Consider the following 27,905-nt stretch of genomic DNA (forward strand, 5'->3'; position numbering starts at 1 on the left):
TTATTTGTTGGTTTGTTTATTTGATTGTATGTATGTTTTATAGTAAACGGAGAGTAATGACGGGGGTTGAGGGGAGGGGTGTGCTACCATGTACTAGAACAGTCTTTGTATAGGGACCATTTTCCAACACAACGAACGTTACAAAAATAGAACATCCATTAAAGATAACGATCAGCCACAGCTGTTACGTATCGACCCGCCCGCGAAGTTTCCTCACCGCTGCCCGTTTTAATGGGAATGTATTGATCGCAGCCGCTGGCCCATCACACCTAATTAAATTTTTGTTAGGCTTCACCGAGTTTCCCCCGAGCGGTTGACAGGTTATGGTAATTTACGACGTACATTAAGTGCCTCTCCGTGAAGTACGTAGGTCATTATGCAACAACTGTTGTGCGACAGCTGGTGCTGTAATTAGGCGGATCAACCGGACATTACCTATTTTGTTTATTTTTAATTTTATTTTATTTTATAATTAGTTAAATTATTATTAACTAGTTACGTAATTTGATTTTAATTTTTTTTTAAATTTTTAAAATTTTTTTTTTTTTTTTTTTTTAAATTATTATTTTTAAATTTTATTTTTAATTGTTGTTTACTTGTTGTTTAATTTAATTACTTTGTATAATTTATTTGTTTGAAATTCATTTTAATTAGTTTGCTGTTAATTATTGGCGACAGATGTTACCAAGCGGGTGGTGGTGGTGGTGGTGGTGGTGGTGGTGGTGGTAAATTTGCTTAAGATTATAAACTTCAAGTTTTAAAAATCAACAACGTTATGGACCATTCAGCAACACAACGAACGGTTACCGAAAATAGAACATCCATTTAACCACATCTGTTACTTATCGATCCGTGATCCTTTGTTGACACGCGCTGCGCTTTTAATGGGAATGTATTGATCGCACCTACTGACCATCAGTATGATGGTCCATCTATGTGTAATTTTTTATTAACGAGTTACGTAATTTGATTTTAATTTTTTAAATTTTTAAATTTTTTTTTTAATTTAATTTTATAATTAGTTTAATTATTATTAACGAGTTACGTAATTTGATTTTAATTTTTTAACTTTTTAAATTTTTTAAATTATTATTTTTAAATTTTATTTTTAATTGTTGTTTACTTGTTGTTTAATTTAATTACTTTGTATAATTTATTTGTTTGAAATTCATTTTAATTAGTTTGCTTTTAATTTCTTTGTTGTACGCCGTTTGAAATAAAAGACTAACACTAGCGTGTACTAGAAAGTGTCATTGTGTATAACATCCATTTAACCACAGCTGTTACTTATTAGCGACAGCTTGTACTTATCGATCCGCCCGTAATCCTCCCAGGCGCTCCCCGTGGTTGCTTAATAGCGGGCTCACTGAAGCGATCACAACAGGTAATTAATCGAAGCCATTAAGTCCCTCTCCGCGTTAAGTGTGGCGACAGCTGGTGCTGTAATTAGTCACGGCTCTCGGCTTTTTTCATTAGACTACAGCTGTACATGAACTATGTTCACATATCGTACGCCCGGTCATTCTTTGATCAAATTAAAAAATTTTGTTTCCACATGTCATGCGTACCGTCCCTTGCTATGTATGAAAGATTAATGGTTGTAACTATTCGCTTATAGCGAGGGTCAGCGAAAACAAAAATATATTTAAGGGTCGGAATTTTCTTTCAACCACCGTTAAGTCAGGTTTTGAGACGAAACGAAGTCTCGGTAGGTTCGTGTTTTTTAATGGGCGACAGGGCGACTTGGTGCGTTGGTACGTAGGTATGCGGGGTAGACATGTTTTTTACAAGTCTGGAAAAGTAATTACGTTTTTTATGACCGTTCCGATTTTCTTTTGATCTGACCACCATTTGACCACACTGAGCCAGATAAATTTAACAATTGTCGCAGCGGGGTTTATTTTAAGTGCACCCCGTGCACGCTTGTTTACATTTTAAAAGACGTGTCGCGTGTCTTCCCCTTACGGCTTCCCTAATAGAGAAACGAGAGGAAAGACAACTGTTCTAAAATTACAACAACCTTGTCTACAGACACGAGTATCGTCCCTTGTGAAAAAATTCGCGTCAGAATCCTTAACTAAACAGTCAATTTCTTTAAAAAGTTAAAAAATAATTTAGGAAGACAAGGGTTAACAAAATATATATCTTAGTCTTGCAGCAGATTACCTTCCCATGTTCGCTTTAGTATTACAGTTTTCATCAATCTTCTTTTTGACTTGAACTTCTTTAATTTTTAAGAAAGTTAACTTATACATAATACATTTACGTCTAATGACAATTTTTTTATTTTTACCACTCAATGTATTTTCTTTTTCTATATCTTACATTGTCATCTTAATTTTTGATCACCTTAGGTGGTGGTAAGGTGGTAAGGTGGTGGTAAGGTGGTGGTAAGGTGGTGGTAAATTTGCTTAAGATTATAAACTTCAAGTTTTAAAAATCAACAACGTTATAGTACGTCGTGTCAAATGACACACCGTTAAAATGTCTACATTTAAAGTTCACCAAAATAATGACGTAAAAACTAAATATGATATGACGTTAGCATACATATCATTCAATCTAATCACTCTAAAGTACAAATCAATAATTTTGATTGATTAAGGGGCTGGGTGAGTTATTTTTATCACTATTCGCCCTTCCCCTTCCCTTTGTCCACAACCCCGTTCCCCTTCTCCCATCCAACCTTGCGTCATCACACTAACCTCAATACCAACCGCTAGATAAACAGACCATACTACTACTCACACTATTCCTTGGACAGACAAAGGCTGTATGACAATCCTACAGACAAATATTTATTCAACTAATATTACAACCCCCTAGAAACCACTCCAACAGACTGGGATACATAACTTGTAGACACCACTCCTCGTTGAATATCTCTTGCACCCTACCTACATCGACAACTTTGTCCGCCACCCTCGCCCCCGTCCCTAGTATGAACTCGGTTACCAACAATTTCAAAACATGCATGTTCCGAGTTCAAAACCAACCTTCACCGACACTAGTATGAACTCGACCCCTAACACTTCCAAAACATGCCTGTACTAACTTTGAAACCACTTCGGTGAAAACTTCACCGACCCTAGTATGGACTCTACACCTATCGATTCCAAAACACGCATGTTCCGAGTTCAAAACCAACCTTCACCGACACTAGTATGAACTCGGCTACCAACAATTCCAAAACATGCATGTTCCGAGTTCAAAACCAACCTTCACCGACACTAGTATGAACTCGGCTACCAACAATTCCCAAACATGCATGTACCAACTTTCCAACCTGCCTCAGTGCTAACAAAATTCCCCGACCCTAGTATGAACTCGACTGCCATCAATTCCTAAACATCCATGTACCGACTTTGTAACCTGCCTCGGTGAAAACTTCACCGACCTTAGTTTAACTCTCCCTAACAATTCCAATGATGCATGTACGAACTTTGTAACCTGCCTCGGTGAAAACACCCCCGTCCCTAGTATGAACTCGGTTACCAACAATTTCAAAACATGCATGTTCCGAGTTCAAAACCAATCTTCACCGACACTAGTATGAACTCGGCTACCAACAATTCCTAAACATGGATGTACCAACTTTGCAACTTACCTCGGTGTTAACGAAAACTCCCCTGACCCTAGTATGGACTCTACACCGACTGATTCCAAAACATACATGTTCCGAGTTCAAAACCAACCTTCACCGACACTAGTATGAACTCGGCTACCAACAATTCCTAAACATACATGTAACACCTTTGCAACCTGCCTCGGTGAAATCATCTCCGACCCTAGTTTGAACTCGGCTGCCAACAATTTCAAAACATCCATGTTCCGAGTTCAAAACCAACCTTCACCGACACTAGTATGAACTCGACCCCTAACACTTCCAAAACATGCCTGTACTAACTTTGAAACCACTTCGGTGAAAACTTCACCGATCCTAGTATGGACTCTACACCTATCGATTCCAAAACACGCATGTTCCGAGTTCAAAACCAACCTTCACCGACACTAGTATGAACTCGGCTACCAACAATTCCAAAACATGCATGTTCCGAGTTCAAAACCAACCTTCACCGACACTAGTATGAACTCGGCTACCAACAATTCCCAAACATGCATGTACCAACTTTCCAACCTGCCTCAGTGCTAACAAAATTCCCCGACCCTAGTATGAACTCGACTGCCATCAATTCCTAAACATCCATGTACCGACTTTGTAACCTGCCTCGGTGAAAACTTCACCGACCTTAGTTTAACTCTCCCTAACAATTCCAATGATGCATGTACGAACTTTGTAACCTGCCTCGGTGTTAACAAAACTCCCCCGACCCTACTATAGACTCGACCCCTAACAATTCCAAAACATGCATGGTCTAGCTTCGAACCTCCCTCGGTGAAAACGTCACCGACTCGTGTATAAAATCTGTCCCAACCAACTCCAAACCTTCCCTGGGCACCCGAATAAAAATAACTCACCCAGCCCCTTAATCAATCAAAATTATTGATTTGTACTTTAGAGTGATTAGATTGAATGATATGTATGCTAACGTTATATCATATTTAGTTTTTACGTCATTATTTTGGTGAACTTTAAATGTAGACATTTTAACGGTGTGTCATTTGACACGACGTACTATAACGTTGTTGATTTTTAAAACTTGAAGTTTATAATCTTAAGCAAATTTACCACCACCTTACCACCACCTTACCACCACCTTACCACCTTACCACCACCTAAGGTGATCAAAAATTAAGATGACAATGTAAGATATAGAAAAAGAAAATACATTGAGTGGTAAAAATAAAAAAATTGTCATTAGACGTAATGTATTATGTATAAGTTAACTTTCTTAAAAATTAAAGAAGTTCAAGTCAAAAAGAAGATTGATGAAAACTGTAATACTAAAGCGAACATGGGAAGGTAATCTGCTGCAAGACTAAGATATATATTTTGTTAACCCTTGTCTTCCTAAATTATTTTTTAACTTTTTAAAGAAATTGACTGTTTAGTTAAGGATTCTGACGCGAATTTTTTCACAAGGGACGATACTCGTGTCTGTAGACAAGGTTGTTGTAATTTTAGAACAGTTGTCTTTCCTCTCGTTTCTCTATTAGGGAAGCCGTAAGGGGAAGACACGCGACACGTCTTTTAAAATGTAAACAAGCGTGCACGGGGTGCACTTAAAATAAACCCCGCTGCGACAATTGTTAAATTTATCTGGCTCAGTGTGGTCAAATGGTGGTCAGATCAAAAGAAAATCGGAACGGTCATAAAAAACGTAATTACTTTTCCAGACTTGTAAAAAACATGTCTACCCCGCATACCTACGTACCAACGCACCAAGTCGCCCTGTCGCCCATTAAAAAACACGAACCTACCGAGACTTCGTTTCGTCTCAAAACCTGACTTAACGGTGGTTGAAAGAAAATTCCGACCCTTAAATATATTTTTGTTTTCGCTGACCCTCGCTATAAGCGAATAGTTACAACCATTAATCTTTCATACATAGCAAGGGACGGTACGCATGACATGTGGAAACAAAATTTTTTAATTTGATCAAAGAATGACCGGGCGTACGATATGTGAACATAGTTCATGTACAGCTGTAGTCTAATGAAAAAAGCCGAGAGCCGTGACTAATTACAGCACCAGCTGTCGCCACACTTAACGCGGAGAGGGACTTAATGGCTTCGATTAATTACCTGTTGTGATCGCTTCAGTGAGCCCGCTATTAAGCAACCACGGGGAGCGCCTGGGAGGATTACGGGCGGATCGATAAGTACAAGCTGTCGCTAATAAGTAACAGCTGTGGTTAAATGGATGTTATACACAATGACACTTTCTAGTACACGCTAGTGTTAGTCTTTTATTTCAAACGGCGTACAACAAAGAAATTAAAAGCAAACTAATTAAAATGAATTTCAAACAAATAAATTATACAAAGTAATTAAATTAAACAACAAGTAAACAACAATTAAAAATAAAATTTAAAAATAATAATTTAAAAAATTTAAAAAGTTAAAAAATTAAAATCAAATTACGTAACTCGTTAATAATAATTAAACTAATTATAAAATTAAATTAAAAAAAAATTTAAAAATTTAAAAAATTAAAATCAAATTACGTAACTCGTTAATAAAAAATTACACATAGATGGACCATCATACTGATGGTCAGTAGGTGCGATCAATACATTCCCATTAAAAGCGCAGCGCGTGTCAACAAAGGATCACGGATCGATAAGTAACAGATGTGGTTAAATGGATGTTCTATTTTCGGTAACCGTTCGTTGTGTTGCTGAATGGTCCATAACGTTGTTGATTTTTAAAACTTGAAGTTTATAATCTTAAGCAAATTTACCACCACCACCACCACCACCACCACCACCACCACCCGCTTGGTAACATCTGTCGCCAATAATTAACAGCAAACTAATTAAAATGAATTTCAAACAAATAAATTATACAAAGTAATTAAATTAAACAACAAGTAAACAACAATTAAAAATAAAATTTAAAAATAATAATTTAAAAAAAAAAAAAAAAAAAATTTTAAAAATTTAAAAAAAAATTAAAATCAAATTACGTAACTAGTTAATAATAATTTAACTAATTATAAAATAAAATAAAATTAAAAATAAACAAAATAGGTAATGTCCGGTTGATCCGCCTAATTACAGCACCAGCTGTCGCACAACAGTTGTTGCATAATGACCTACGTACTTCACGGAGAGGCACTTAATGTACGTCGTAAATTACCATAACCTGTCAACCGCTCGGGGGAAACTCGGTGAAGCCTAACAAAAATTTAATTAGGTGTGATGGGCCAGCGGCTGCGATCAATACATTCCCATTAAAACGGGCAGCGGTGAGGAAACTTCGCGGGCGGGTCGATACGTAACAGCTGTGGCTGATCGTTATCTTTAATGGATGTTCTATTTTTGTAACGTTCGTTGTGTTGGAAAATGGTCCCTATACAAAGACTGTTCTAGTACATGGTAGCACACCCCTCCCCTCAACCCCCGTCATTACTCTCCGTTTACTATAAAACATACATACAATCAAATAAACAAACCAACAAATAAACAAATAAACAACATTCAAAGTAATTAAAATCAATTTTAAAAAGTTAAAAATTAAAAAAATAATCATTTAAAAATTAAAATTACGTAACTCGTTAATAAAAATTACACAATATAAACAAAGTAATCAAATTAAATAACAAGTAAACAAACAAAATAAACAAACAAAATACAAACAAACAATCAAATTACGTAACTAGTCAATAAAAAATTACACAATATAAACAAAGTAATTAAATTGAATTCAAACTAATTATAAAATAAAATTAAAAATAAACAAAATAAAAAATAAATAAATAAAATCCAATTACGTAACTCGTCAATAAAAATAATTAAAAAGTAAACAAATAATCAAATTACGTAACTCATTAATAAAAAATTACACAATATAAACAAAGTAATTAAATTAAACAACAAGTAAACAACAAATTAAACAATTAAAAAAGTAAACAAATAATCAAATTACGTAACTCGTTAATAAAAATTAATTAAAATTTTAAAAACTCATTAAAACTAATTAAAAAACACATTAAAATTACGTAACTAGGTCAAAAATTAATTAAAATTTAAAAAACTCATTAAAACTAATTAAAAACTCATTAAAATTACGTAACTAGGTCACTGATTACGTCACAAGGTCACCACCGGTGACCTACTGACCTACTGACCTACTCCCCATCCGCATCCCTGCGCATCCTCCCCATCCCCATCCCCATCCCCATCCGCATCCCCATCCGGAGTATTTTACTATATGTCTTTGCGCCTGCGGCTCCTTCACCCTGCGCCTGCGCCTGCGCCTGGAGTATTTTACTATATCTCGTTGTTCCTGCGGCGCATCCCCATCCCGAGTATTTTACTATATCTCGTTGTTCCTGCAGCGCCTGCGCATCCCCCTGCGCATCCGAGTATTTTCCTATATATCCTTTGCGCATCCTGGGTGCGCCTGCGCCTGCGGATACTAATCAAAAGGGACCTAATATACTACTTTCCTATAGCTTAGATTGCATTATTGTTATTAATAGTTGCAATACTGTGTGTTTTATGTTGCTGAAACAAAATACTATCGTCAAGAGGCGTAGTACGTTTTAAATTACAGAGACCGATTTTTCCGTGTCCTTGGCCGAGACCCATCTGGCCCTGTATACCACGACCAGGACGGGATACAACGTCAAGCGCTGCTAGAGTCTTTGAACTGGTCAAAGATGCTCTAAACCGAACATCGGGCGGTAAGATCTAAAGGGATATCTTAAAGTATTTAGAGACAATATTCGTGCAAAAATTTGTATTTTATTATATTTGTTTTTGATGATTATTGTATGCTTAAAATTTTACTCAGAACTAAGAAAAATGTATGACATATATACATATATACTATATTCATTTATACAGCTTACATATATATATATATATATATATATATATATATATATATATATATATATATATATATGTTATTATCAATATAATTTTAAGGTATTGTGGGAATAGACTTAGCTGAAGCAGCAAAGGAGATAAAAACTTTAGCTGATGGCCTAACTAATGCAGGTTGGTCTAAATGTTTCAATCTAATTCTTAATTGTCAGAAACATAAGCAAATCCATTACAAAATTCACAACTTACTTAAAAAACATGTATTAATATATTAATGTGTCTAGAGCTTGCCATGTAACTATAGCGTCCATAAATAAAATTTTTTATCGTCCAGTATCCACGGAAGATGTGAAGAAGCTGCTTACCGAAGCCTTGTCTACCAACAACGACATCTCCATTGTTTCCGCTCTGTTCGATGGTAGGCATATGTTAACCATATTATTTTTTTTTTTTAAAAGAATACTGACACTGGGGGTTTTTCAACATAAATTACTTTCATATTTTTTAAATTTTTTTAATTATGTAAGCATGTTGAAACAAACAAGGCAAATAATGAAAAATAATGTTACATAACAAAAATAGGTAAACATATACTTATATTTGCAAGGATTTTATAGTCAATATGACGTTGCATGTTTCGTTTACTGATATTAGATTTTAAAATATGTTAATTTGTAGATAGTACATGTACCAATTATACCATGTTAAGTTCCCATGGAAGCCAAGCAAATATACCGGCAATTATTATTTTTTAATTTACAGATGATATAAAGTACGAAACGAATATTCTACAATCTGCACTGGCTCTTTGGGATAGTCTAGTCAAGAAGGGGGTGCAACTACAAGGTAACTATAGCATATAATTGGAACACTATTTAAACACTTTGTTGTGCTCCCTAAATTTAGATACATGCATAATACAAGTAGTGGGTCTGCGTGGCCTAAGCGGTGGAGCGCTAGAATGCTAACCCGATAGTCTCGAGTTCGAATACGGGTTCAAGTCAGTAGACCGTCCCTGAGTCCATCCAGATCTGATGGGTACCTATCTCGTTTTAGGGAAAGTAAAGGTGTTTGGGCAAATTGCTGACCACACCTTCCCTTCATTTGCCGAAGTCAAAAAACATGAACTTTTTTTCATCTGCCCACTGGATCGCTATGTTTAAAGATGTTTCTTTACTTTTACTCAATTATATATAATTCATACAGCCTGTATAATACATATAATATGTATATATATATATATATATATATATATATATATATATATATATATATATATATATATATATATATATATATATATATATATAATATATATATATATATATATATATAATATATATATATATATATTATATATATATATATATATATATATATATATATATATATATATATATATATATATATATATATATATATATATATATATATATATATATATATATATATATATTTATGGGCACAAGCTTTTGTGGTGACAGTGGATGTATGTTAAATCCCTCAAATACATACATACATATATATTATATTATATATATATAATATATATATATATATATATATATATATATATATATATATATATATATATATATATATATATATATATATATATATATATATATATATATATATATATATATAATATATATATATATATATATATATAATATATATATATATATATATTATATATATATATATATATATATATATATATATATATATATATATATATATATATATATATATATATTATATAATATATATGTATGTATGTATTTGAGGGATTTAACATACATCCACTGTCACCACAAAAGCTCGTGCCCATAAATCACAAAATTACTTACATACAATATACATAAACATATAATACGCAAAGAATGGTCGTATGTATGTGTTAATGCCTAAAACTATACATATATATAAATATACGGCAAAATTGTATGATGTCTGTTAGGGCACTTGACGGCGTCGCAGACTCTTCACATTGGGGAAAATGAATAAAGCGGTCAGAACTGATCATTCCTTATACAATCGTTTTAATTCATGTGAAAAATATAAAGTAATTTTTAAAACGATTTTAAATTTGAGGGTTTTAAGCTCTGTACACCTGGCTAAGCTTTTGCATGCTTCTCGTTAACTGAGTCGAACGTAATAAATGAAAGGTGTCGATCACACTTAATGCGTTCGCTTAGGGCTAAAAACTAGCCGCGAGTAAAAATCGGCCCCAGGGTGTCAGAAAAAAATGGTGTTATCCTCGGGAAGTATCCGGAACATTGTTTTTATTGAACCAACGTGAAAACCCCATGATAATTTCTAAGATGGTAGAACGACCCGGGTGGGTCACAATAAAGCAGGTGATTAACTTGGGAAAATCCTAGAATTCTCGAGAGACAGTATTTTATGCTATAAACAGTGAAAAAAAACCCAAAGACTACGTCATTTGGACTATGTGTAAGGGAGGTAGCCATCTAAGTAACCATTGTACTATTTGAAGGTGAAGAAATTTACGACGTTTACCATTTGTTGGAGTAAATAATTTTAATCCATATTAAAGATTGTATCCCAATGAAATGTATCACATATCTGAAATAATAATTTTAATATAATATTTTAGTTATTTTAGCGACTTAACTTATGCAGTTCAAATTTCTTTGCTGGTATGTAGTTACCGCACACAAAATCATGATTTAGTAAATCTAAAAATACTTCTAATGTCAAGCCCCCACCCCATATTAAAACCTCTAATTACCAATAAATATATTCACATTTTTCTAATTAAACATTTAGCAATAAGGATAAATAAACCATTATTAGTGAATTAAAGTACATGTTTGGAAAAAATTTGCCTACATTTCTTTTTTTTAAATATGCGTTAATCGTTGCAAGCGGATTATGAAGACTGATAATAAAGCGAACAAGCACAATGCAAACTGATGATTTAAATTACATGTCTGATGGATTTTATTAAAAAATATTTATTTAATTTTTTTCATAACTAATTAAAATTACCATTTTATTAAATTAGAAATTGTGTCAAGTTTAGTATAAATATATATATATATATATATATATATATATATATATATATATATATATATATATATATATATATATATATATATATATATATATATATATATATATATATATGCAAACATTTAAGTAGGTATTCCAAATATTACTTTTTTAATTAGGTGAAAACAAACCGGTTGATGTTGTTGTCGCTGCCATTGGTCAGGTGGCTGGCGCTATACAGAACATGGTTGTTGATATTTGTGAGTATTTAAACCTTATGCTTCATTAATTTTATAAATAAAGTGTACACATTCATATTGAGTACTGGTTTACACTCACTCTCTCTCTCTCTCTCTCACACACACACACACACACACATATATATATATATATATATATATATATATATATATATATATATATATATATATGGTGCCCTGTCAAAACGGCCCGGGACAAATCGGCCCCGTCAAAACGGCCCCGTTAATACGACCCCGTCGAATCGACTCCCGACAAACCGACCCCGTCAAAATAGCCCCGTCAAAAGGGCCCCGACTTATTGGCTCCCGTCAAATGGGCTCCCGTCATATTGACTTGCGACATATAGGCTCCCGACAAATGGGCTCCCGATGTTTAGGCTCCCGACAAATGGACTCCCGACATATTAACCCCTGACAAATAGGCTCAGGACATATTGGCTCCCGACAAAGCGGCTCCCGACATATTGGCTCCCGACATAAGGGCTCAAGACAAATGGGCTCCCGGCAAATGGGCTCACGACATTTTGGCTACCGACAAATTGGCTTTTGACAAAATGACTCCCGACATATTGGCTCCAGAAAAATGAATGATATGACCACTATTGGCATAAATGTAACCATTGTGTCCTACCTCCAATACCTCCATAACCTCTTTTTAATGCCCGAATGAAATTATTTTTTCATGAACCAACATTAATTCACAAACAAACCTAGCCCTTAACAGCTAAATTCCACCAATTCTAAAGTTTTGATAATGTTTAATTTACAACAGAAAAGATCTGTTGCTTAAAAGCGAGCACAGAAGTGTAAATGTATGATATACATGATGTTAACATGATAACAGCATTTTGTTTTGATAACCTACAAGCACAGTGGCGTAGCGAGGCCGGGTGTCACCCGGTGCGGCACTTAATGGTGTCACCCCCCCCCCCCCCCAAAGGCGTTGCGACCCTTCCCGGGGACAAACTTTCAAGTTTTCGATTTGCACCCCCCCCCCAAACTTTCGATTTGCACCCCCACCCCCTCAACTTTTTCTCTATATATTTTGCTATTTTTTGCCTTTGTGTCACCCCCTAAATGGTGTCACCCGGCGCGGTCCGCACCCCCCGCCCCCCCCCCTCGCTACGCCCCTGTACAAGCATATTATAGTTAGGAAGGTACAGCGTGGACCTTTCTCCCCACACAATGAGTTGGAACAGCCTATAACCGACTCAATTATGGATGTCATAGATAGATGACCCTTAAATTAAAACATACTATATTTTATAATAGATAAACTAATATAAAAATAAGGCCTGCCGAACAAGAGATGCATACGTTGTATTACATAAGAGTGTTGGATAAGCTAACTCTAAAGAATATTGATGAAGGGGTCCCACTGGCAGATGTCATATTCAATGAGACCGCTTTGCCGGGAGACTTAGTCTCTACAGAAACGGTATTGTCAGTGCAGTGGCGTAGCTAGGATTTTTGGGCCCCTATGCAAAAATTATCAGTGGGCCCCTTCGTCAGCCGTTAGGCCAGTGGCGTCGCTAGGTCGGGTCTCACCCGGTGCGGCACTTCGTATTGTCACCCCCTCCCAGGAAACAAAGCATATATATATATATATATATATATATATATATATATATATATATATATATATATATATATATATATATATATATATGTGTGTGTGTGTGTGTGTCGGCCTACATAGGCCTAAAATTTATATATATGCCACATACTGGTACACGTACGTGTTTAAGCTTTAATCACTGCTGACTTAATAGTAACGATGTTTATCTACAGTCTGTTTATAATACAGTTGGATGTAGCATTGTTTTCTTTATAGTTTACGTTTACGTCGTGGTGTCACACCCCCCCCCACTCTTGATATAATTTTTGATTTGTACTTAGAAGACTATTTAACTTTAACTAATGGATCTGGAAAATGGCATTTCATTCTATAAATTTTACAATTTTTTGCCTTTGGTGTCACCCCCCCCCCCCCCTAAATGGTGTCACCCGTTGCGGTCCGCACCCCCGCCTCGCCTTCGCTACGCCTCTGCGTTAGGCTACAGAGGAGTTAAACGAAGAGATCAACTTCTACTTACGATGGATATTTTTAATATATAAATATTCTGAAGGCAACATTTTGTATTTTATATATCCTGATTTTGTATTTATACTATATTATTGTGCTTGCCTACTACTGCTAAAAAGTTTATTTATAGGCTGATTCTCTCAATGTCTTGCACGACAAAGTGGTATAGCCTGTAGTGTTATTATAACGATTGGGCTCTGTTTGACCCACAAACACTGAATCCCACTGCCGGAACGGTGGGGGGGGGGGGGGGCTTTTTGGAACTTTTAACCTTTTTCTTTTTTAAAATTATTTATATGTAACAAATATTAAAATTCCATTGTAAAAGTTTTAATTTTTTATGAGGGAAAAGGGCCCCTATGTGCCTTGGGCTCCCATGCCTTGCTTACGCTAGCTTTACGGTAGCTACGCCACTGTGTCAGTGGTCCTTTTGTCTGGAGCCAAATTGACAGGAGCCTTTTTGTCGGGAGCCAAAATGACGCTAGCCTATTTGTCGGGAGTCGTAATGACGGGGGCCGTTTTGTGGAGAAACTAAATGGCGGGAGCCTATTTGTCGGGAATCGTAATGACGGGGGCCGTTTTGTGGAAAAAACTAAATGACGGGAGACTATATGTCGGGAGCCAAAATGACGGGAGCCTATTTGTCAGGAGCCTTATTGACTGGAGCCCTTTTGTCGGGAGCCTATATAACGGGAGCCTATTTGTCGGTAGCCTAAATGACGGGAACCTATTTGTCGGGAGCCTATATGACGGGGTCCATATGTCGCTGGCCCTTTTGACGGGGCCAATTTGACGGGGTCGTTTTGACGGGGTCGTTTTGTCGGGGTCGTTTTTAACGGGGCCGTTTCGTCATTGGCCGAATTGACGCCGCACGATATATATATATATATATATATATATATATATATATGTATGTGTGTGTGTGTGTTTACTGTAGGTCTGTGTGGATCTGTGTTTGTATTTTGTGCATCAATAAAATATTCATCGATTTCCCCGTGAAACTGTAAGTTAGTTGAGTACAATCCTGCGAAGATTTGTCGCATACCATTTGTTTAACAATGGGGGAGGCGACGCTCGCCTAGCAACCTTGTAGTTATACGGCTTTAGTTCCAAAGCATTGACAGCGGTTGCATTGGTGCCCCGATTGTCATTTGACGCAGAGCGTCCGGTGCTTCCTCATAAGCGCTTAAGCACGCACATTCATATTCAATAGCATTTTACAATCGGGATATTGTGGGCTAAGAGAATATTTGAGTAAATCGAAACAGGGCGCTACCCGAAGCCCCAACGATAGTTAACCATTGGCTGCCAGAAGCTCCCAGTCAAGTACCTGAGTTTTGGGCTGTCGCCGACAGATGTTTTTGCGTAAGGTGATGAAAGTACACTCCAGCTTTTAACACACATACTGAGTGGTAATGAGAATAACCCGCGCCTCAACCACTGAAATTTAAAAATGTACTGCTAACATTTACTCCAAGTTCTAATCAACACGGAAATACAATATTGGTATTTAGGAATAGCTGATACCCGATGCATATATTTGAAAGGCTTGGGTTTCACGCAAGTTTTTGTAAGCAAATTGACATTGTAAGTGTTATCAGGGACCACAGCATATTTCCAATACTTTTTTTTTCATTTACCACTTACTAATCACAACACAAAAGATTGAGAGCTAGAATAAGCATGCAAAAACGCAACTCTATGAACAATTTCAAGGTTACCGAAAAGAGTTTTCTTGGATTCGCTATCTCTTCTAAGATCGCTGCAATGTACGACCGACGGATAAGATATATATATATATATATATATATATATATATATATATATATATATATATATATATATATATATATATATATATATATATATATATATATATTTATACATATATATGTGTGTGTGTCTTTATATATATATATATATATATATATATATATATATATATATATATATAGCTTCCTCATATATTTGATCATATATTTAATATTCTTCATAATTATATATATATATATATATATATATATATATATATATATATATATATATATACATATATATATATATTTATATATATATATATATATATATATATATATATATATATATATATATATATATATATATATATTTATATATATATATATATATATATATATATATATATATATATATTTATTTATATTTACATTTATATTTATATTTATATTTATATATATATATCTTTTACTTTGCATAATTTTTCAGCCGAATTATTATCATATCAACAGCAAGGTAATTAACTTAGTGTTTATTACAATCCCGTAAATCTATTTTTACAATATAGATTTGTCAATTTAATATCTCATACTAATACATTTGGAAACCATGCAAATAATCTGTATTTAAAAAAGAATCTAAAAATAAATGACGTAAATAAATTATTTTCTCAGATAAATCTTTGGTTTCAGCTTCGGTAAGTTTATTTTTATGTTGGGTTTTAAAATACTAACCTTATTTGGATTACATGGGCACTATTGTAACGATAAACAGTTAAGTCATAGAAATACCACACATTAACTTCTTATTGAACTGTATATTTCACTCTGCAGGATACTGATCAGGAAAAACAAAAGCGTAAGTAAAACAATGTCATTGCTCGTCGTACACAATGTTTTAGACACACACACACAAACACTATTGTAGATAAGTAAATGCGTGTAGGTTCTTGTGTTTATGGATGTCATGTGTTTGTGTGTTTTCTATAATTGTTGATATGTATTGCAGGATGCATTATTGTCTGTATTAGACGGCGTAGAGGTATCTGTGTAGCTTTTGGATGCCGTCGTGGCTAGTCCAGTGAAGAAATGAACAAGTTAATGTCCAAAATTTTAAGGAAAATAAAACTGTGCATATAGTGAAAATTGTCTAAACAATTTGTTAATCGTGTCTGTATTTGTTTATCGTCAAAATGTTTTTAATTTTATGATATAAGAATATGCTGTATTGTCAAACATAATACACATTTTCCCCGCTAACACTTGTACTGTTTTGCCGTGTGTAAAATAAGTAAAGTACCATTTTGAGCCTGACGGTCTATGGGCCTGGTGAAGAAGAGTTAACCTGTTTCAATTAGCTCGTCACATGAAGGGAGAGTGTAATCAGCCCGGTCGCCTAACACTAGTCAGGTATCCATTAGAGCTGGGTGGTCTCAGGGACAGTCCACTGACTTGAACCCGGGGTTCTAGCTCGAGACTTCTGTATTAGCAGTCGTATGTCTACGCAGTTCAATTAATCTTTGTAGTAGCAAGCAATCGGTGTCCTTACAATCAACTAATGTTGCTTCTTTAGTACGATTGAGACGACTTTTTAAACACTCTTGTCTGATTTAGCTGGTTAAAACATTATGTGACGATGGCCATTTTTAACAACAGTAAAAATGGGTAAGGTTTAGAGGGCGTCTTTAAAAATTGAACAAAGATGCTTTGATTTCCGTTAAAACACTTGTCTAGAAAATATGTAAGAGATTGTTTAATAATGTGAAAGCATTTTCATAAAATCCAAAATAAAATGGCGTTTGATCTTTTGTAAGAAAAATTAATTCTTAATAAAACATTTGTCCCACCCGGAAAATGTCGATTTAAGAAAACTGCCTTCAGCCTTTTGGCATTCGGGCAAATATCTTTCTGGCATTTGACATACGCTCGTGATTGGTACTCTGCGATGTGATTTTTTTTTTAAATTTTATTTTACTTTCTTAAGTATAGGAAGCCAAAATATATTAATTGTTTATAAGCAGTGAGGTCCCATTTTTCAGTAAGAGAGAAAGCTTAATACTATGAACTAATTATAGAAGGGTCTGATTTTCTCTGAAGGTAAATGTTTGAGAGTGAGGTGTAGGGAATCATTAAAATGCACGGGATAAATTAATGACGAAATCAAATATGTCGTTTCAGTATTTACCTTTTAAATCATGTTTTGTTTCAACCACAAATTACTTTCTTTATCAAATATCTGATGGCAGATTGATTGTAGTTCAAATTAGTTAGTTGAAATTTGTGTAAAGACATTGATTTAGACTTCGAAAAAATATCCGTCGACCTCAAGTTGATGGCATAAACATAAGTCCAGTATTCTAAACACTGATCTGGCTTTATTGAAAATTCAGGTTAGATAAGCGATACTACTTTTAGGTACTAGACTTAGATATTAAAATACGTTTGTGTTTTAGAAGGATGTGAAACAGCAACGAAATATTTTTATTAACTGTTGTATCGTGTATATACATTTTCTGTAAAAATGACTGCTTTAGTCTACGATAAATAATCCACTTCAGATTATAGGAACGAAAGTCATGTTTTTGCGACTCAGTACACAAGTTACCCGATCACGTGACACTTCGACCCGGTCTACAGCTCTGAACAAATAAAAGACCACCTATTGCGTACGACCAACCGTCTATTCAAACTTTAGTCTTCACCAACATCAAAGTTTTCTTTACTGACAAGGTTCAGATTGTAAACATCTTTACTACCCGTTCATGCGTCTACAGAAAAACAATAACTCCAGTGACAATAGAAAACATAGTAAAGCAATATGAACAAGGCAGCACAATCCATCCACATCACTCGTTCTAGACAAAGGGTGTTACGCTTGATTAGCTTTTGGCTTACCGCAGTGATTATCCGCATTTGGCGACTGTTTTGATAAAGTGATCACATTATTTTTTAAGAATTAAAATGCTAACAGCATATCGGAGATTGAAAACCACCCAGTCTAAGAAATTGTACTTAAGTCGACAGCTAATTATAAAGTTAATTATCGGGGTTCAAAAACACAAAGCTGCAAATCGAGACCTACACGCTGGTGTTTTACTTATCATCACGTATTCCTGAGAACACACAAATTACGACATATTATAGGCTAAGGCCAGTGAAAACGTATAACATACACAAATTAAGAAGCAATTTTCGGACATACGTTACATGATACATTGGATTTAACAACAAAAACATTAAATTTAGTTAAAATTCAAAAATAATTTATTTAAAAAAATAGAAAAATTAAAACAACTACAAATTATTTTATCACCGATGGTGTTTTATTTATTCTTGTATGATAATTAAACAGCACGTTCTACCCGAATTCGTACTAGAGACCTTCAGCCTTGCAGCAGAGTTTTTTCCAGGCATCTCTTCGAGTGCCCCCCCCACCCCACCCCCGAAAAAAGTCTACCGCCCCCCCCCCCCCCGAACAAAACAGAATTTATATAGAAAATATATACTTTTTACAGTGTCAGCCACCCCACCCACCCCACCGGCCCGCGGAAATTTTAGTCCGCCCCCCCCCCCCCCCCGAAAATTGCAAGTGACCCCCCCCCCCCTCCCCCCGGAAAAAAAAAGTCTGGAAAAACTACTGTCTTGCAGTCTAGCACTCCACCGCTAGGCTACACTCCCCACATCTTATTCATGCATTCCTCTTAATAAAGTAGGCTACCACTTTAGCTACGTAGATAAAAGGATAATTATGTTTATTGAAACTTAGCCAGTAACGGATTTGTATAGTACTTTCCAAGCCACCTTTTTTCTCTGAGCATTAGAGGGTGTACTTAAAAACGTAAGGGCTCTCTTTCTTAGAAATAGGAGAATATCGATTACTGCAAACACAAAAGTATGAGTAACTTATTATATAAATCACAATTAAACCATGTGGATTTTATTACTTTTCAAAAAACTAAAACCCCAAAGTAAACTTTTCTTACTTAATGTTCAATATATATATATATATATATATATATATATATATATATATATATATATATATATATATATATATATATATATATATAATATATATATATATATATTTATATATATTCATATATTCATATTATACATTTAAGAAATTTAAACACATCTTTTTAGGGTTGGTAAAAAAAAATCTGTTATTTCATGTTAAATATTGTACAGTGTTTGTTGGATAATCACATCTAAATTACATCTTTGGGTATTGAACTATAGCTTTCAGTTAAATGAATTAGATTTTCCGACGCAATGTGTTTTATTTGTTGATAATTTAGTTTCAGATTTCAATAGATTTAAGCACTACCTAAACAAATGTTTTATGGAAATGCATTAAATTTGTGCATGGATTTATATTTATGATATATTTATGTTGAATTGTTATTTTGCTTACAAACTTATGTATACACTTTGAACCAGCATTTTTATTTAAATATGACTACTAATTGCAAGAGAAAGACCTAGCCGAAACGGCCCGTCATTCTATACATCTTTACAATACCTAGGATTATATATTCTATTTAATTGACTTTAGAACGTTATGGATAATTTTAAAACAAAAATATTTTGAATTTATTCTAAATTCACGAATATCATTTTACATGGTTGTCCATTTATAACGTCGACACGGAGGGGGGGGGGGTCCAAAAATTGTCTTTTGTGGAAGCGTGTGGACTAGGGGGTGGGGATTCGGGTCTGTGCGGATGTCCACAAGTTAAACTTAAGCTCGAAGTACTAACATTTTAAAACAAACATAAAACTCGTATCCTGCATGTAAAAAGTGAAATCAAGACGACTTTACTTGTGTTAAATGAAGACACCTCTAGATTCCACTTTTGATATTTAGTCCAACTAACAAGCATTATGGAAAATATTAAGCCGTATATCAGTTATTAGGTACACAATACATGTTATTCATGTAGTAAGTATTTCGATATCTCCTGAATTTTTGTGGACGTCATAAATGGATGACCCATTTTTTTTTAAACTCCCCCTATCTGGTCTTTAAAAACTTCGATTAAATCTCCATCTTCCAGCTCTAATGAGGTCGGGGTGTCGCAAGGCTGTATTCGTTTTCCATCGATTAGAAATTTGGCTTCATGCATCAGCATGCTGTACGAATCACAAAAAGTTCTCATCAAGCGAACCATCTCATCGTACTTGCCCATCTCCAGGTCTATGACCCTCCCTTGCTGATCCCTGCATCGTAGTTCAATTTTCATCGGATCTTGATTTCGGGGTTTCGCTGTTTTATTTATCTCTTCAAGTTTGCCTACATGAGATTGAAAAACAAATTACATTGCATAACTATTTTATTATATAACAGATGAAACAAAATATAACCATAAAGTCTTACTATTAATCTGGCCATGTCAGTCCTACAAAGTAAGGTAAAGTTGAGTTTCCCCTCAATACCTTACGTAATTAAATATGACCTCTTCAGTTCAGATAATTTATTAACAGGACCTTTAACTATGTAAAAATTGACTTTATGGGGTTCAAAATTACTCACCAGTTAGCTGATTGATTTCACTTTGAATTGCGAAATTATTTACTTTATTCATGTCCTCATAATGCTTTTGTATGGACTTCAGTTGACTCGCTTGTGTCTTTTGTAAAAATTCAACTTTTTTTCTCCAGCGACGAGCATCTTCGCTTTTGATTTTCTGCATTTCATTTTTAAAAGTTTCCAGCATTTGTTCCTCTCTTAAGCGCATAGCCTGTTCATTCTCTTGCAATTTTTTAAAAATTGTATTTTTATCTATTTCACCAGCAATTTTTAGTTTTTCTAAAAGTGCTTTCTCATCTTCGGCTTTCTCTCTCTTTGCTTGTTCGATTTTTAACAGATTTTGTTGCTCGAAAAATTTCCTCTTCATCAAATATTTTAGTTTAGTGAATTTAGATTCTCTCAAATTTACAAGCATAGTCTCAACTTTTTTAACTTCTATATTTAAACCTATCAAAACACCTGTTTCTTTATCATTGCTTTTAATATCATCATAAAGCTTTTTGATTCTACCGTCAATTACTGTGATTTCATTATCAATTTCTTCCATATTATCTTCTGTGATTTTAATACGGCTAATAGCTTCGATGAGTAAATTCGTCTGTTGCATGATTTCAGCTTTGATAAATGGTGACTTTTTTTCAACCATGCTCATGTCGCTTACATTTTGGATGTTATCAAAATGAGAATGTGTGTGGGGGGTCTCTGTAGCTTTTAACTTTAATACTCCCTCTAAGAGCGTAATTACTTGGGCATGTTTCTCCTTTTCGTCTTTTGTTCGGTTCCTGAACAATATACACCTGTAGCTACACTCAATAAGAAGCCGTTTAAGTGAACCTTCCTGTCTACTTACCCAGTCAGAGAAATTTTCGACCTCGTCATCTTCTTGATTTAAGTCAAAGCAATCTCCGTGAGTAATTATAATCATGCCATATTGTTTAACTAAACTTTCTCCAAAAACTCGTTTCATCATACAGATAAACTCGTCCGTAAATCTTTCTCCATATTTCAAAACAATCCCTACAGCATGGAACCCATTGGGAAATTTTGAAGCGGCTTCTGCCATGTTTCTGCTATTAAGGTCGCCATCAAGCGCTGCTTCTCTAAAGCCTGGCATGTCCACGACATGAACTGTGTAGCCGTTTAACTCAGTCCACAGCTCTTGAACTTTGCTGACCTCAGCGCGGAAGCCCGAGGATGTACTAAAAACTTTCCTTCTTGCAATAGAATTTCCTGTGGCGCTTATCCCGTGGCCTGTTTTCCCAACCAAAAGTAGCTCTACTGTTTGAGTTGGTGCAGGCTGAGTGCTTAACTTCTTTTTTGGCCGAGGTGGGAGCTGTGGTCGATGTTGAGATCGGGGTAGAGTAGGACGTAGAGATGAAAAAAATGGAGTTGAAGGGGGAGGTGGGACTAGGTTCACTTGTTTGTGTTGATTTTGCTGTAAGGTAAAAATTTATTATTTTAGAAACAACCAGATAATGACTGTCATAATGGATAATTTATTCATCCATACACCTTAAACATACACATAAATGCGTTCACTCAACAAATGGTGGATCTATAACTTTTGTTATTGTTTGTAAACTTTGAGAGAGCTATATTACTTAAAAAAGTCACACATGTTTTAAAAATATTATAAAACAGAATTTTAAAATCTTTAAAATGCATTCAATTATTTTTGTTACAAAGTATAATTTTTCTTGAAATAGCCAGACGGTTGTTTTTATACCACATAACCTATTTTATAAACACACTATAAAACTAGATTTACATGTCATTTGACTTGATTTAAAATCAAGTTGCGTGTTTACAATCAAGTTTAAAATCAAGATACGTGTTTACAATCAAGTTTAAAATCATGATACATGTTTACAATCAAGTTTAAAATCAAGATACAAATGCATAAACGGGCTTTGGTATAGTACAGGTTTGTAAAAAATTTAACTTAGTTTAAACGATCTGCCTAGCTTTGCTTAGGTTTTCGATAACCTGTTCCCTTATACATTAGCGAAACTAGAAAAAAACTATATATATATATATATATATATATATATATATATATATATATATATATATATATATATATATATATATATCATCTAAATGAAACAAAAAATAATCACCTACCATATTTTTCTTAAATGACATTTTCCCGTTAAGTACTTTGAAAACAACCCCAACAATAGTTAGATAGCGCCACACTGATCATACCAGGGCTAAACACATCTACAATGTTGACAGGAACAGAATTAAAAGCATGTGTTGTCACTCCCCCCCACCCCTAATACTTGCCACCCCCTCAGCTATTGCGTGTCAAGCAAGACTTTTCGGGGAAAAATTGTTTCATTTTCGAATTAACATTGTTTATCTTGATCTACGAAGCGGGTTTGTCTGCCTTTTTTCCGTGTCTGCCTTTTGTCAGTCAGAAGAATGATTTATCCGGGTTTATTTTCCACGAAAACACTGAACGGACCCTTTTTGACATTCTTAAGCCTAACTTGATCTATGCAGTGGGTACGTCAACAATTAAGTTTCATCGTGTATTCTAGCTCTGCTAAAAATATATCCATACTGTTGAGGGGACGGACGATAGGTTGATAGTATATTCTTTTTCTCAAAACCGAAACTAAAACCAAAATCGCCACCTTAACCTCAAAATAAATTAAACGTAAAACTCATTTTAAACGAAAAGAGAAATAATATCGAAACGGCACTCTAAACCAGGGGTCTCCAAACTTTTCAGTCAGAGGGCCGCATTAACTATCAAATTTCAGTTCGGGGGCCAGTTTCTTCCAGACATGTCTTTGATTTTTCTGGGAAAAGTTCCTCAGCCATCACCAACAAACGTTTTTTTCCCGTTGACAAAAAGATCTCCGCGGGCCGGATGAGAGGACATTGCGGGCCGCATCCGGCCCGCGGGCCGTAGTTTGGAGACCCCTGCTCTAAACGAAAACTGATATTTAACAAAAATCGGAAATGTAAACTGAACCGTAAATTTATCAAGTACCAAGCCTGAAAATTCAACTAGTAAAGGAAGACAAAACGATTCTGATTTTTTTCAGAAATGGAATTCTTTCTGGAACTGGAACTTTAATCGAACTCGGAACTTTTTTCTTTGCCGGTTTTATAACGGAATAGGAATTTGTTCCGGAGATGAAATGTTAACCGGAATTTGAAGCTAAAAGAGAATTGAACCCTTTACCACAACTAGAAATTTTCCGAAACCATTAAGGGAAATTTCATTATAACCGAATATTTAATCAAAATCTGTAATTTAACTGGAAACTACATTCCATTGAAAACGGATTATTATCCGGAATCAGCATTTTAACTGTGTCCGGAAATTTAATTACTTAGGGAAATTAAGACCAAAACCTAAATTTAACAGGAAACTAAATTTCATTAAAAGCGGCATTTTGCTGGATTCGCAAATTTAGCTGGAAACAAAAATTTAGTCAAGTTCCCGTTCCGGTTAAACTTTCATTACCGGAAAACATTCCGGTTCTGGTTAAAGTTCGGCGGACAACAAAAAGCACCTGTTTAGATTAACGCTCCAGTTCCTGAACTAATTACGTTTCAGGTTAAAACAACATCTCCAGATACGTAAAGTATTCCGTTATCGGTTAAATTTCCAGTTTTCTGGTTCCTTTGAAATTCCCCTTTCCCTGATATATGTCAGTTAAAGTGACGTTGCTGTTTTCATTTAAACTGTCCTTTAGGTTTAGGTTGAAGTTAAAGTGGAGATTTTGTATTTGATTTCGGTTTCGAGAAAAAAAAAACACTACCAACCTAGCTAATGTTGCATATTTTACTATCTAGGTAAGTTTTAGTTCACTGTAAACGAAATTTAATAGCCCACTTACCTGAGAATATCCGATCTAAGGAGGAACAAATAAACAAACACCACTTTGCTTTTATAGATAGAGATAGATGTATATATATATATATATATATATATATATATGTATATATATATATATATATATATATATATATATATATATATATATATATATATATATATATATATATATATATATATATATATATATATATATATATATATATACATATATATATATATATAGCTGCCACCCCCTTCCACTATTGCAAGTCAAGCAAGTCGTTTCGGGGAAAATTTGTTTCATTTTCGTATTAGCATTATCTTGATCTACGAAGCGGGTACGTCTTGCCTGTCTTTTGTCCGTGTCGGCCTTATGTCCGGATCCCGTCTACAATTACGTTTCATTTTGTATTCTAGTTTTGAAAAATATTCATATTTCAAAGTTGATTGTCTATTTTACTTTACCTTACCTTAAAAAAATATTGATAATAATCATATATATATATATATATATATATATATATATATATATATATATATATATATATAATGAGAATAGTTTCAAACATCGTATTCGTGGGTCTAACCCTAGCCCTGACAGTAACAGTAACGTTACTTTGGTATCTAAACCTAAGCAGGCAGCTTGTCCAACATATTAAAATAACCGATTTCTCAACTTTATAATCAAAAGATTACATTGAAATATGTTTTGATACATATTTTTAATGTTAATGGGACAATTTTGTCCTGTGGAACCTAGTGACACAAAGACATTCTTTTACAAAGTAGACCTCAGTAAATTTCAAGGCGAAGATGCAGCGATCCATTCAGCCTCAGACGAAGGCCTGGATTAAGTCAGGACATGTTCATGAAGGTTTGTAATTCTAAAGCTAAACCACATTCCGCAGAAGCCATTTCTTAGTGATGGATCGTGCAAGATAACATATTTTGAGGAAATAATGAATAGTTCAACTGGTTATAAATATCTCTGTTACAAATTAAAGATTCCAGTTGGATAGCAAGCAAATTTCAGGACTCAAATTACACGACATAGTTACAAAATATTGTTGTTGATTTATATTGAAAGATAATTAAGTATTTTGTTTTTGTTGTGAAAGGCAAATGCTAACTTAATTAATTATTCAAAAGCTAAGAAGCTTTATATAGGCTTGAGTAACAAGCCTCCTGAAGATTCTAACCCCCCCCCCCCACGACATGGAATTTTTATAGAAAATATATACTTTTAACAGTGTCCCCCCCCCCCCCCCCCCCCGTGTGAAAAAAGTTTGAGGTAATTTATTTTCAGAAACCCTGAACTATTCACACGGACCTAGAAGTAGGGTTATGTGCGGGAAGTTCAAGGGGAAAAGTATACAATGACATCACGTTTTTATGTTTTGGGTCTCCGCCCTCTCTCTGTCTCCGCCCTCGCCCATCTCATGAGCTTTGTTAAATAAACGCTGTTTCGCTAAATCTAGGGTTTTCTTATCCACATTCAGTTAACTCAACACCTGACCAGATTACAAACAGAATAATTTTTCTCGCATTCACATCACAGAAAGATAATTGTAAACAGTTGATGGATTGGTTTTTTTTGTGTGACATGTCCTTGTATGTATATATATATATATATATAACTGCCCCCATATATATATATATATATATATATATATATATATATATATATATATATATATATATATATATATATATATATATATGTAAATATATATATATATGTATGTGCCTGGCCACTCTCGTGCGCTGACACCCACGATGACACAATTGATAATGATTTTTTAAACATTATATATCCAAAAACGATGGTTGTATTTCTATACTTTATATTTAATATAAATTCAAAATACACTATCAAGTTATTTTAATTAATTCATACTGCATTTTGGGTTTTCGGTTGAAGCAATATATTTCGTTTTTTAATGCGTAAATCACACGGACGCATTCCCTAGTGATCATCCATAAATGACGTCACATTCGTAACGGGGGGGGGGGGGGTGGCCGTAATTTTGTGACGGTCGGTGTGATGAGGGAGAGCGACGGGGGGGGGGGGGGTCAAATGGTGTGATGTTACACTTTGAATTTTAAAAAAGCAATATTAGAAAACGAGTTTCAGTCGTTATTTTGCGTTTTAGAAAACTGTTTTAATAAAGTGTAATAAGAACTGATTAAAATGCTCTATGTTGACAGAGTTCAGACAAGATTTTAGAAAAAAATCGATGTTTTAAGAAAAATTTAACTGCAATTTTGAGGGGGGGGGGTGTTGTATGCTGAGGTTTGATGTCATTTTAGGGGGCGGGGTGGAGCGGGGTCTGGCTTTTTGTGACGATGTGTGACGGAAGGGGTGGGGGGGGTAAAAATCGTCAAAAAAAGCGTGACGTCATTTATAGATGACCTCTAGGTAAAACGACGAAGGTCGATTCTGGCAACTTACACATGTGCAGCTATTAAGGCAATTTCGAATGCGAAGAAACATTGCGTTTCTCATCTTCTGCTGGCCAGCCTGGACCCTTGGAGAGGCTTGGAGGTAGAATCTTCGAGTAGTAAATTCTAACAAAAAACTACAAATTTTTCTGTCATTTAACTAAAAATTTTGAAAATCCCAGAATTTGTAGGAATGATTTCCAACATATTCACGAGCTTTATGTAATAACCTCCATAAAAAACGTTCTGCGTATTTTGTAAGTTTTAGCTTGAAGCTCAACGGCCTCATTGGCGCATAACCAGTTGACACGAATACTTAATTGTGTTGGCGATGTTCCCTTCCACCACTAAGATTAAGAACGAAGAAGAAGCTTGAAGCTCGAAAAGTAAAGTGGGTGAAAAGTTGAAACCAGGTCAGCGGACAAAGTTCGCGAGCACGCATGATGAAATGTGGGTCTACGTTTCCTGTGCGAAAGGCGAGGTTTAGTTATCTAGCCTGCTCTCGTACA

General features: G+C 34.6%; 1 protein-coding gene and 2 long non-coding RNA genes across 3 annotated transcripts; 2 read left to right on the plus strand and 1 right to left on the minus strand.

The window, feature by feature from the left end:
- Positions 1-8,787: 8,787 nt before the first annotated feature.
- Positions 8,788-9,304, plus strand: LOC131932828 (uncharacterized). The gene is made up of 2 exons (XR_009384728.1): positions 8,788-8,874; positions 9,219-9,304. It is a non-coding gene; the product is annotated as an uncharacterized LOC131932828 (long non-coding RNA).
- A 2,353-nt stretch (positions 9,305-11,657) lies between these two features.
- Positions 11,658-16,440, plus strand: LOC131932829 (uncharacterized). The gene is made up of 4 exons (XR_009384729.1): positions 11,658-11,740; positions 16,071-16,097; positions 16,256-16,278; positions 16,415-16,440. It is a non-coding gene; the product is annotated as an uncharacterized LOC131932829 (long non-coding RNA).
- A 3,822-nt stretch (positions 16,441-20,262) lies between these two features.
- On the minus strand, positions 20,263-23,258 carry LOC131932816 (uncharacterized). The gene is made up of 3 exons (XM_059289721.1): positions 23,238-23,258; positions 21,117-22,548; positions 20,263-20,876 (listed from the first exon to the last, which is right to left on the minus strand). The coding sequence occupies exons 1-3, from the start codon at positions 23,256-23,258 to the stop codon at positions 20,587-20,589; spliced, it is 1,743 nt and encodes a 580-aa protein (XP_059145704.1). The 3' UTR covers positions 20,263-20,586.
- Positions 23,259-27,905: the final 4,647 nt, after the last annotated feature.

The sequence above is a fragment of the Physella acuta genome, unplaced genomic scaffold (genome assembly GCF_028476545.2).
Source record: "Physella acuta isolate Inbredline_101_S28 unplaced genomic scaffold, ASM2847654v3 ptg002288l, whole genome shotgun sequence".
Classification (NCBI taxonomy): domain Eukaryota; kingdom Metazoa; phylum Mollusca; class Gastropoda; family Physidae; genus Physella; species Physella acuta.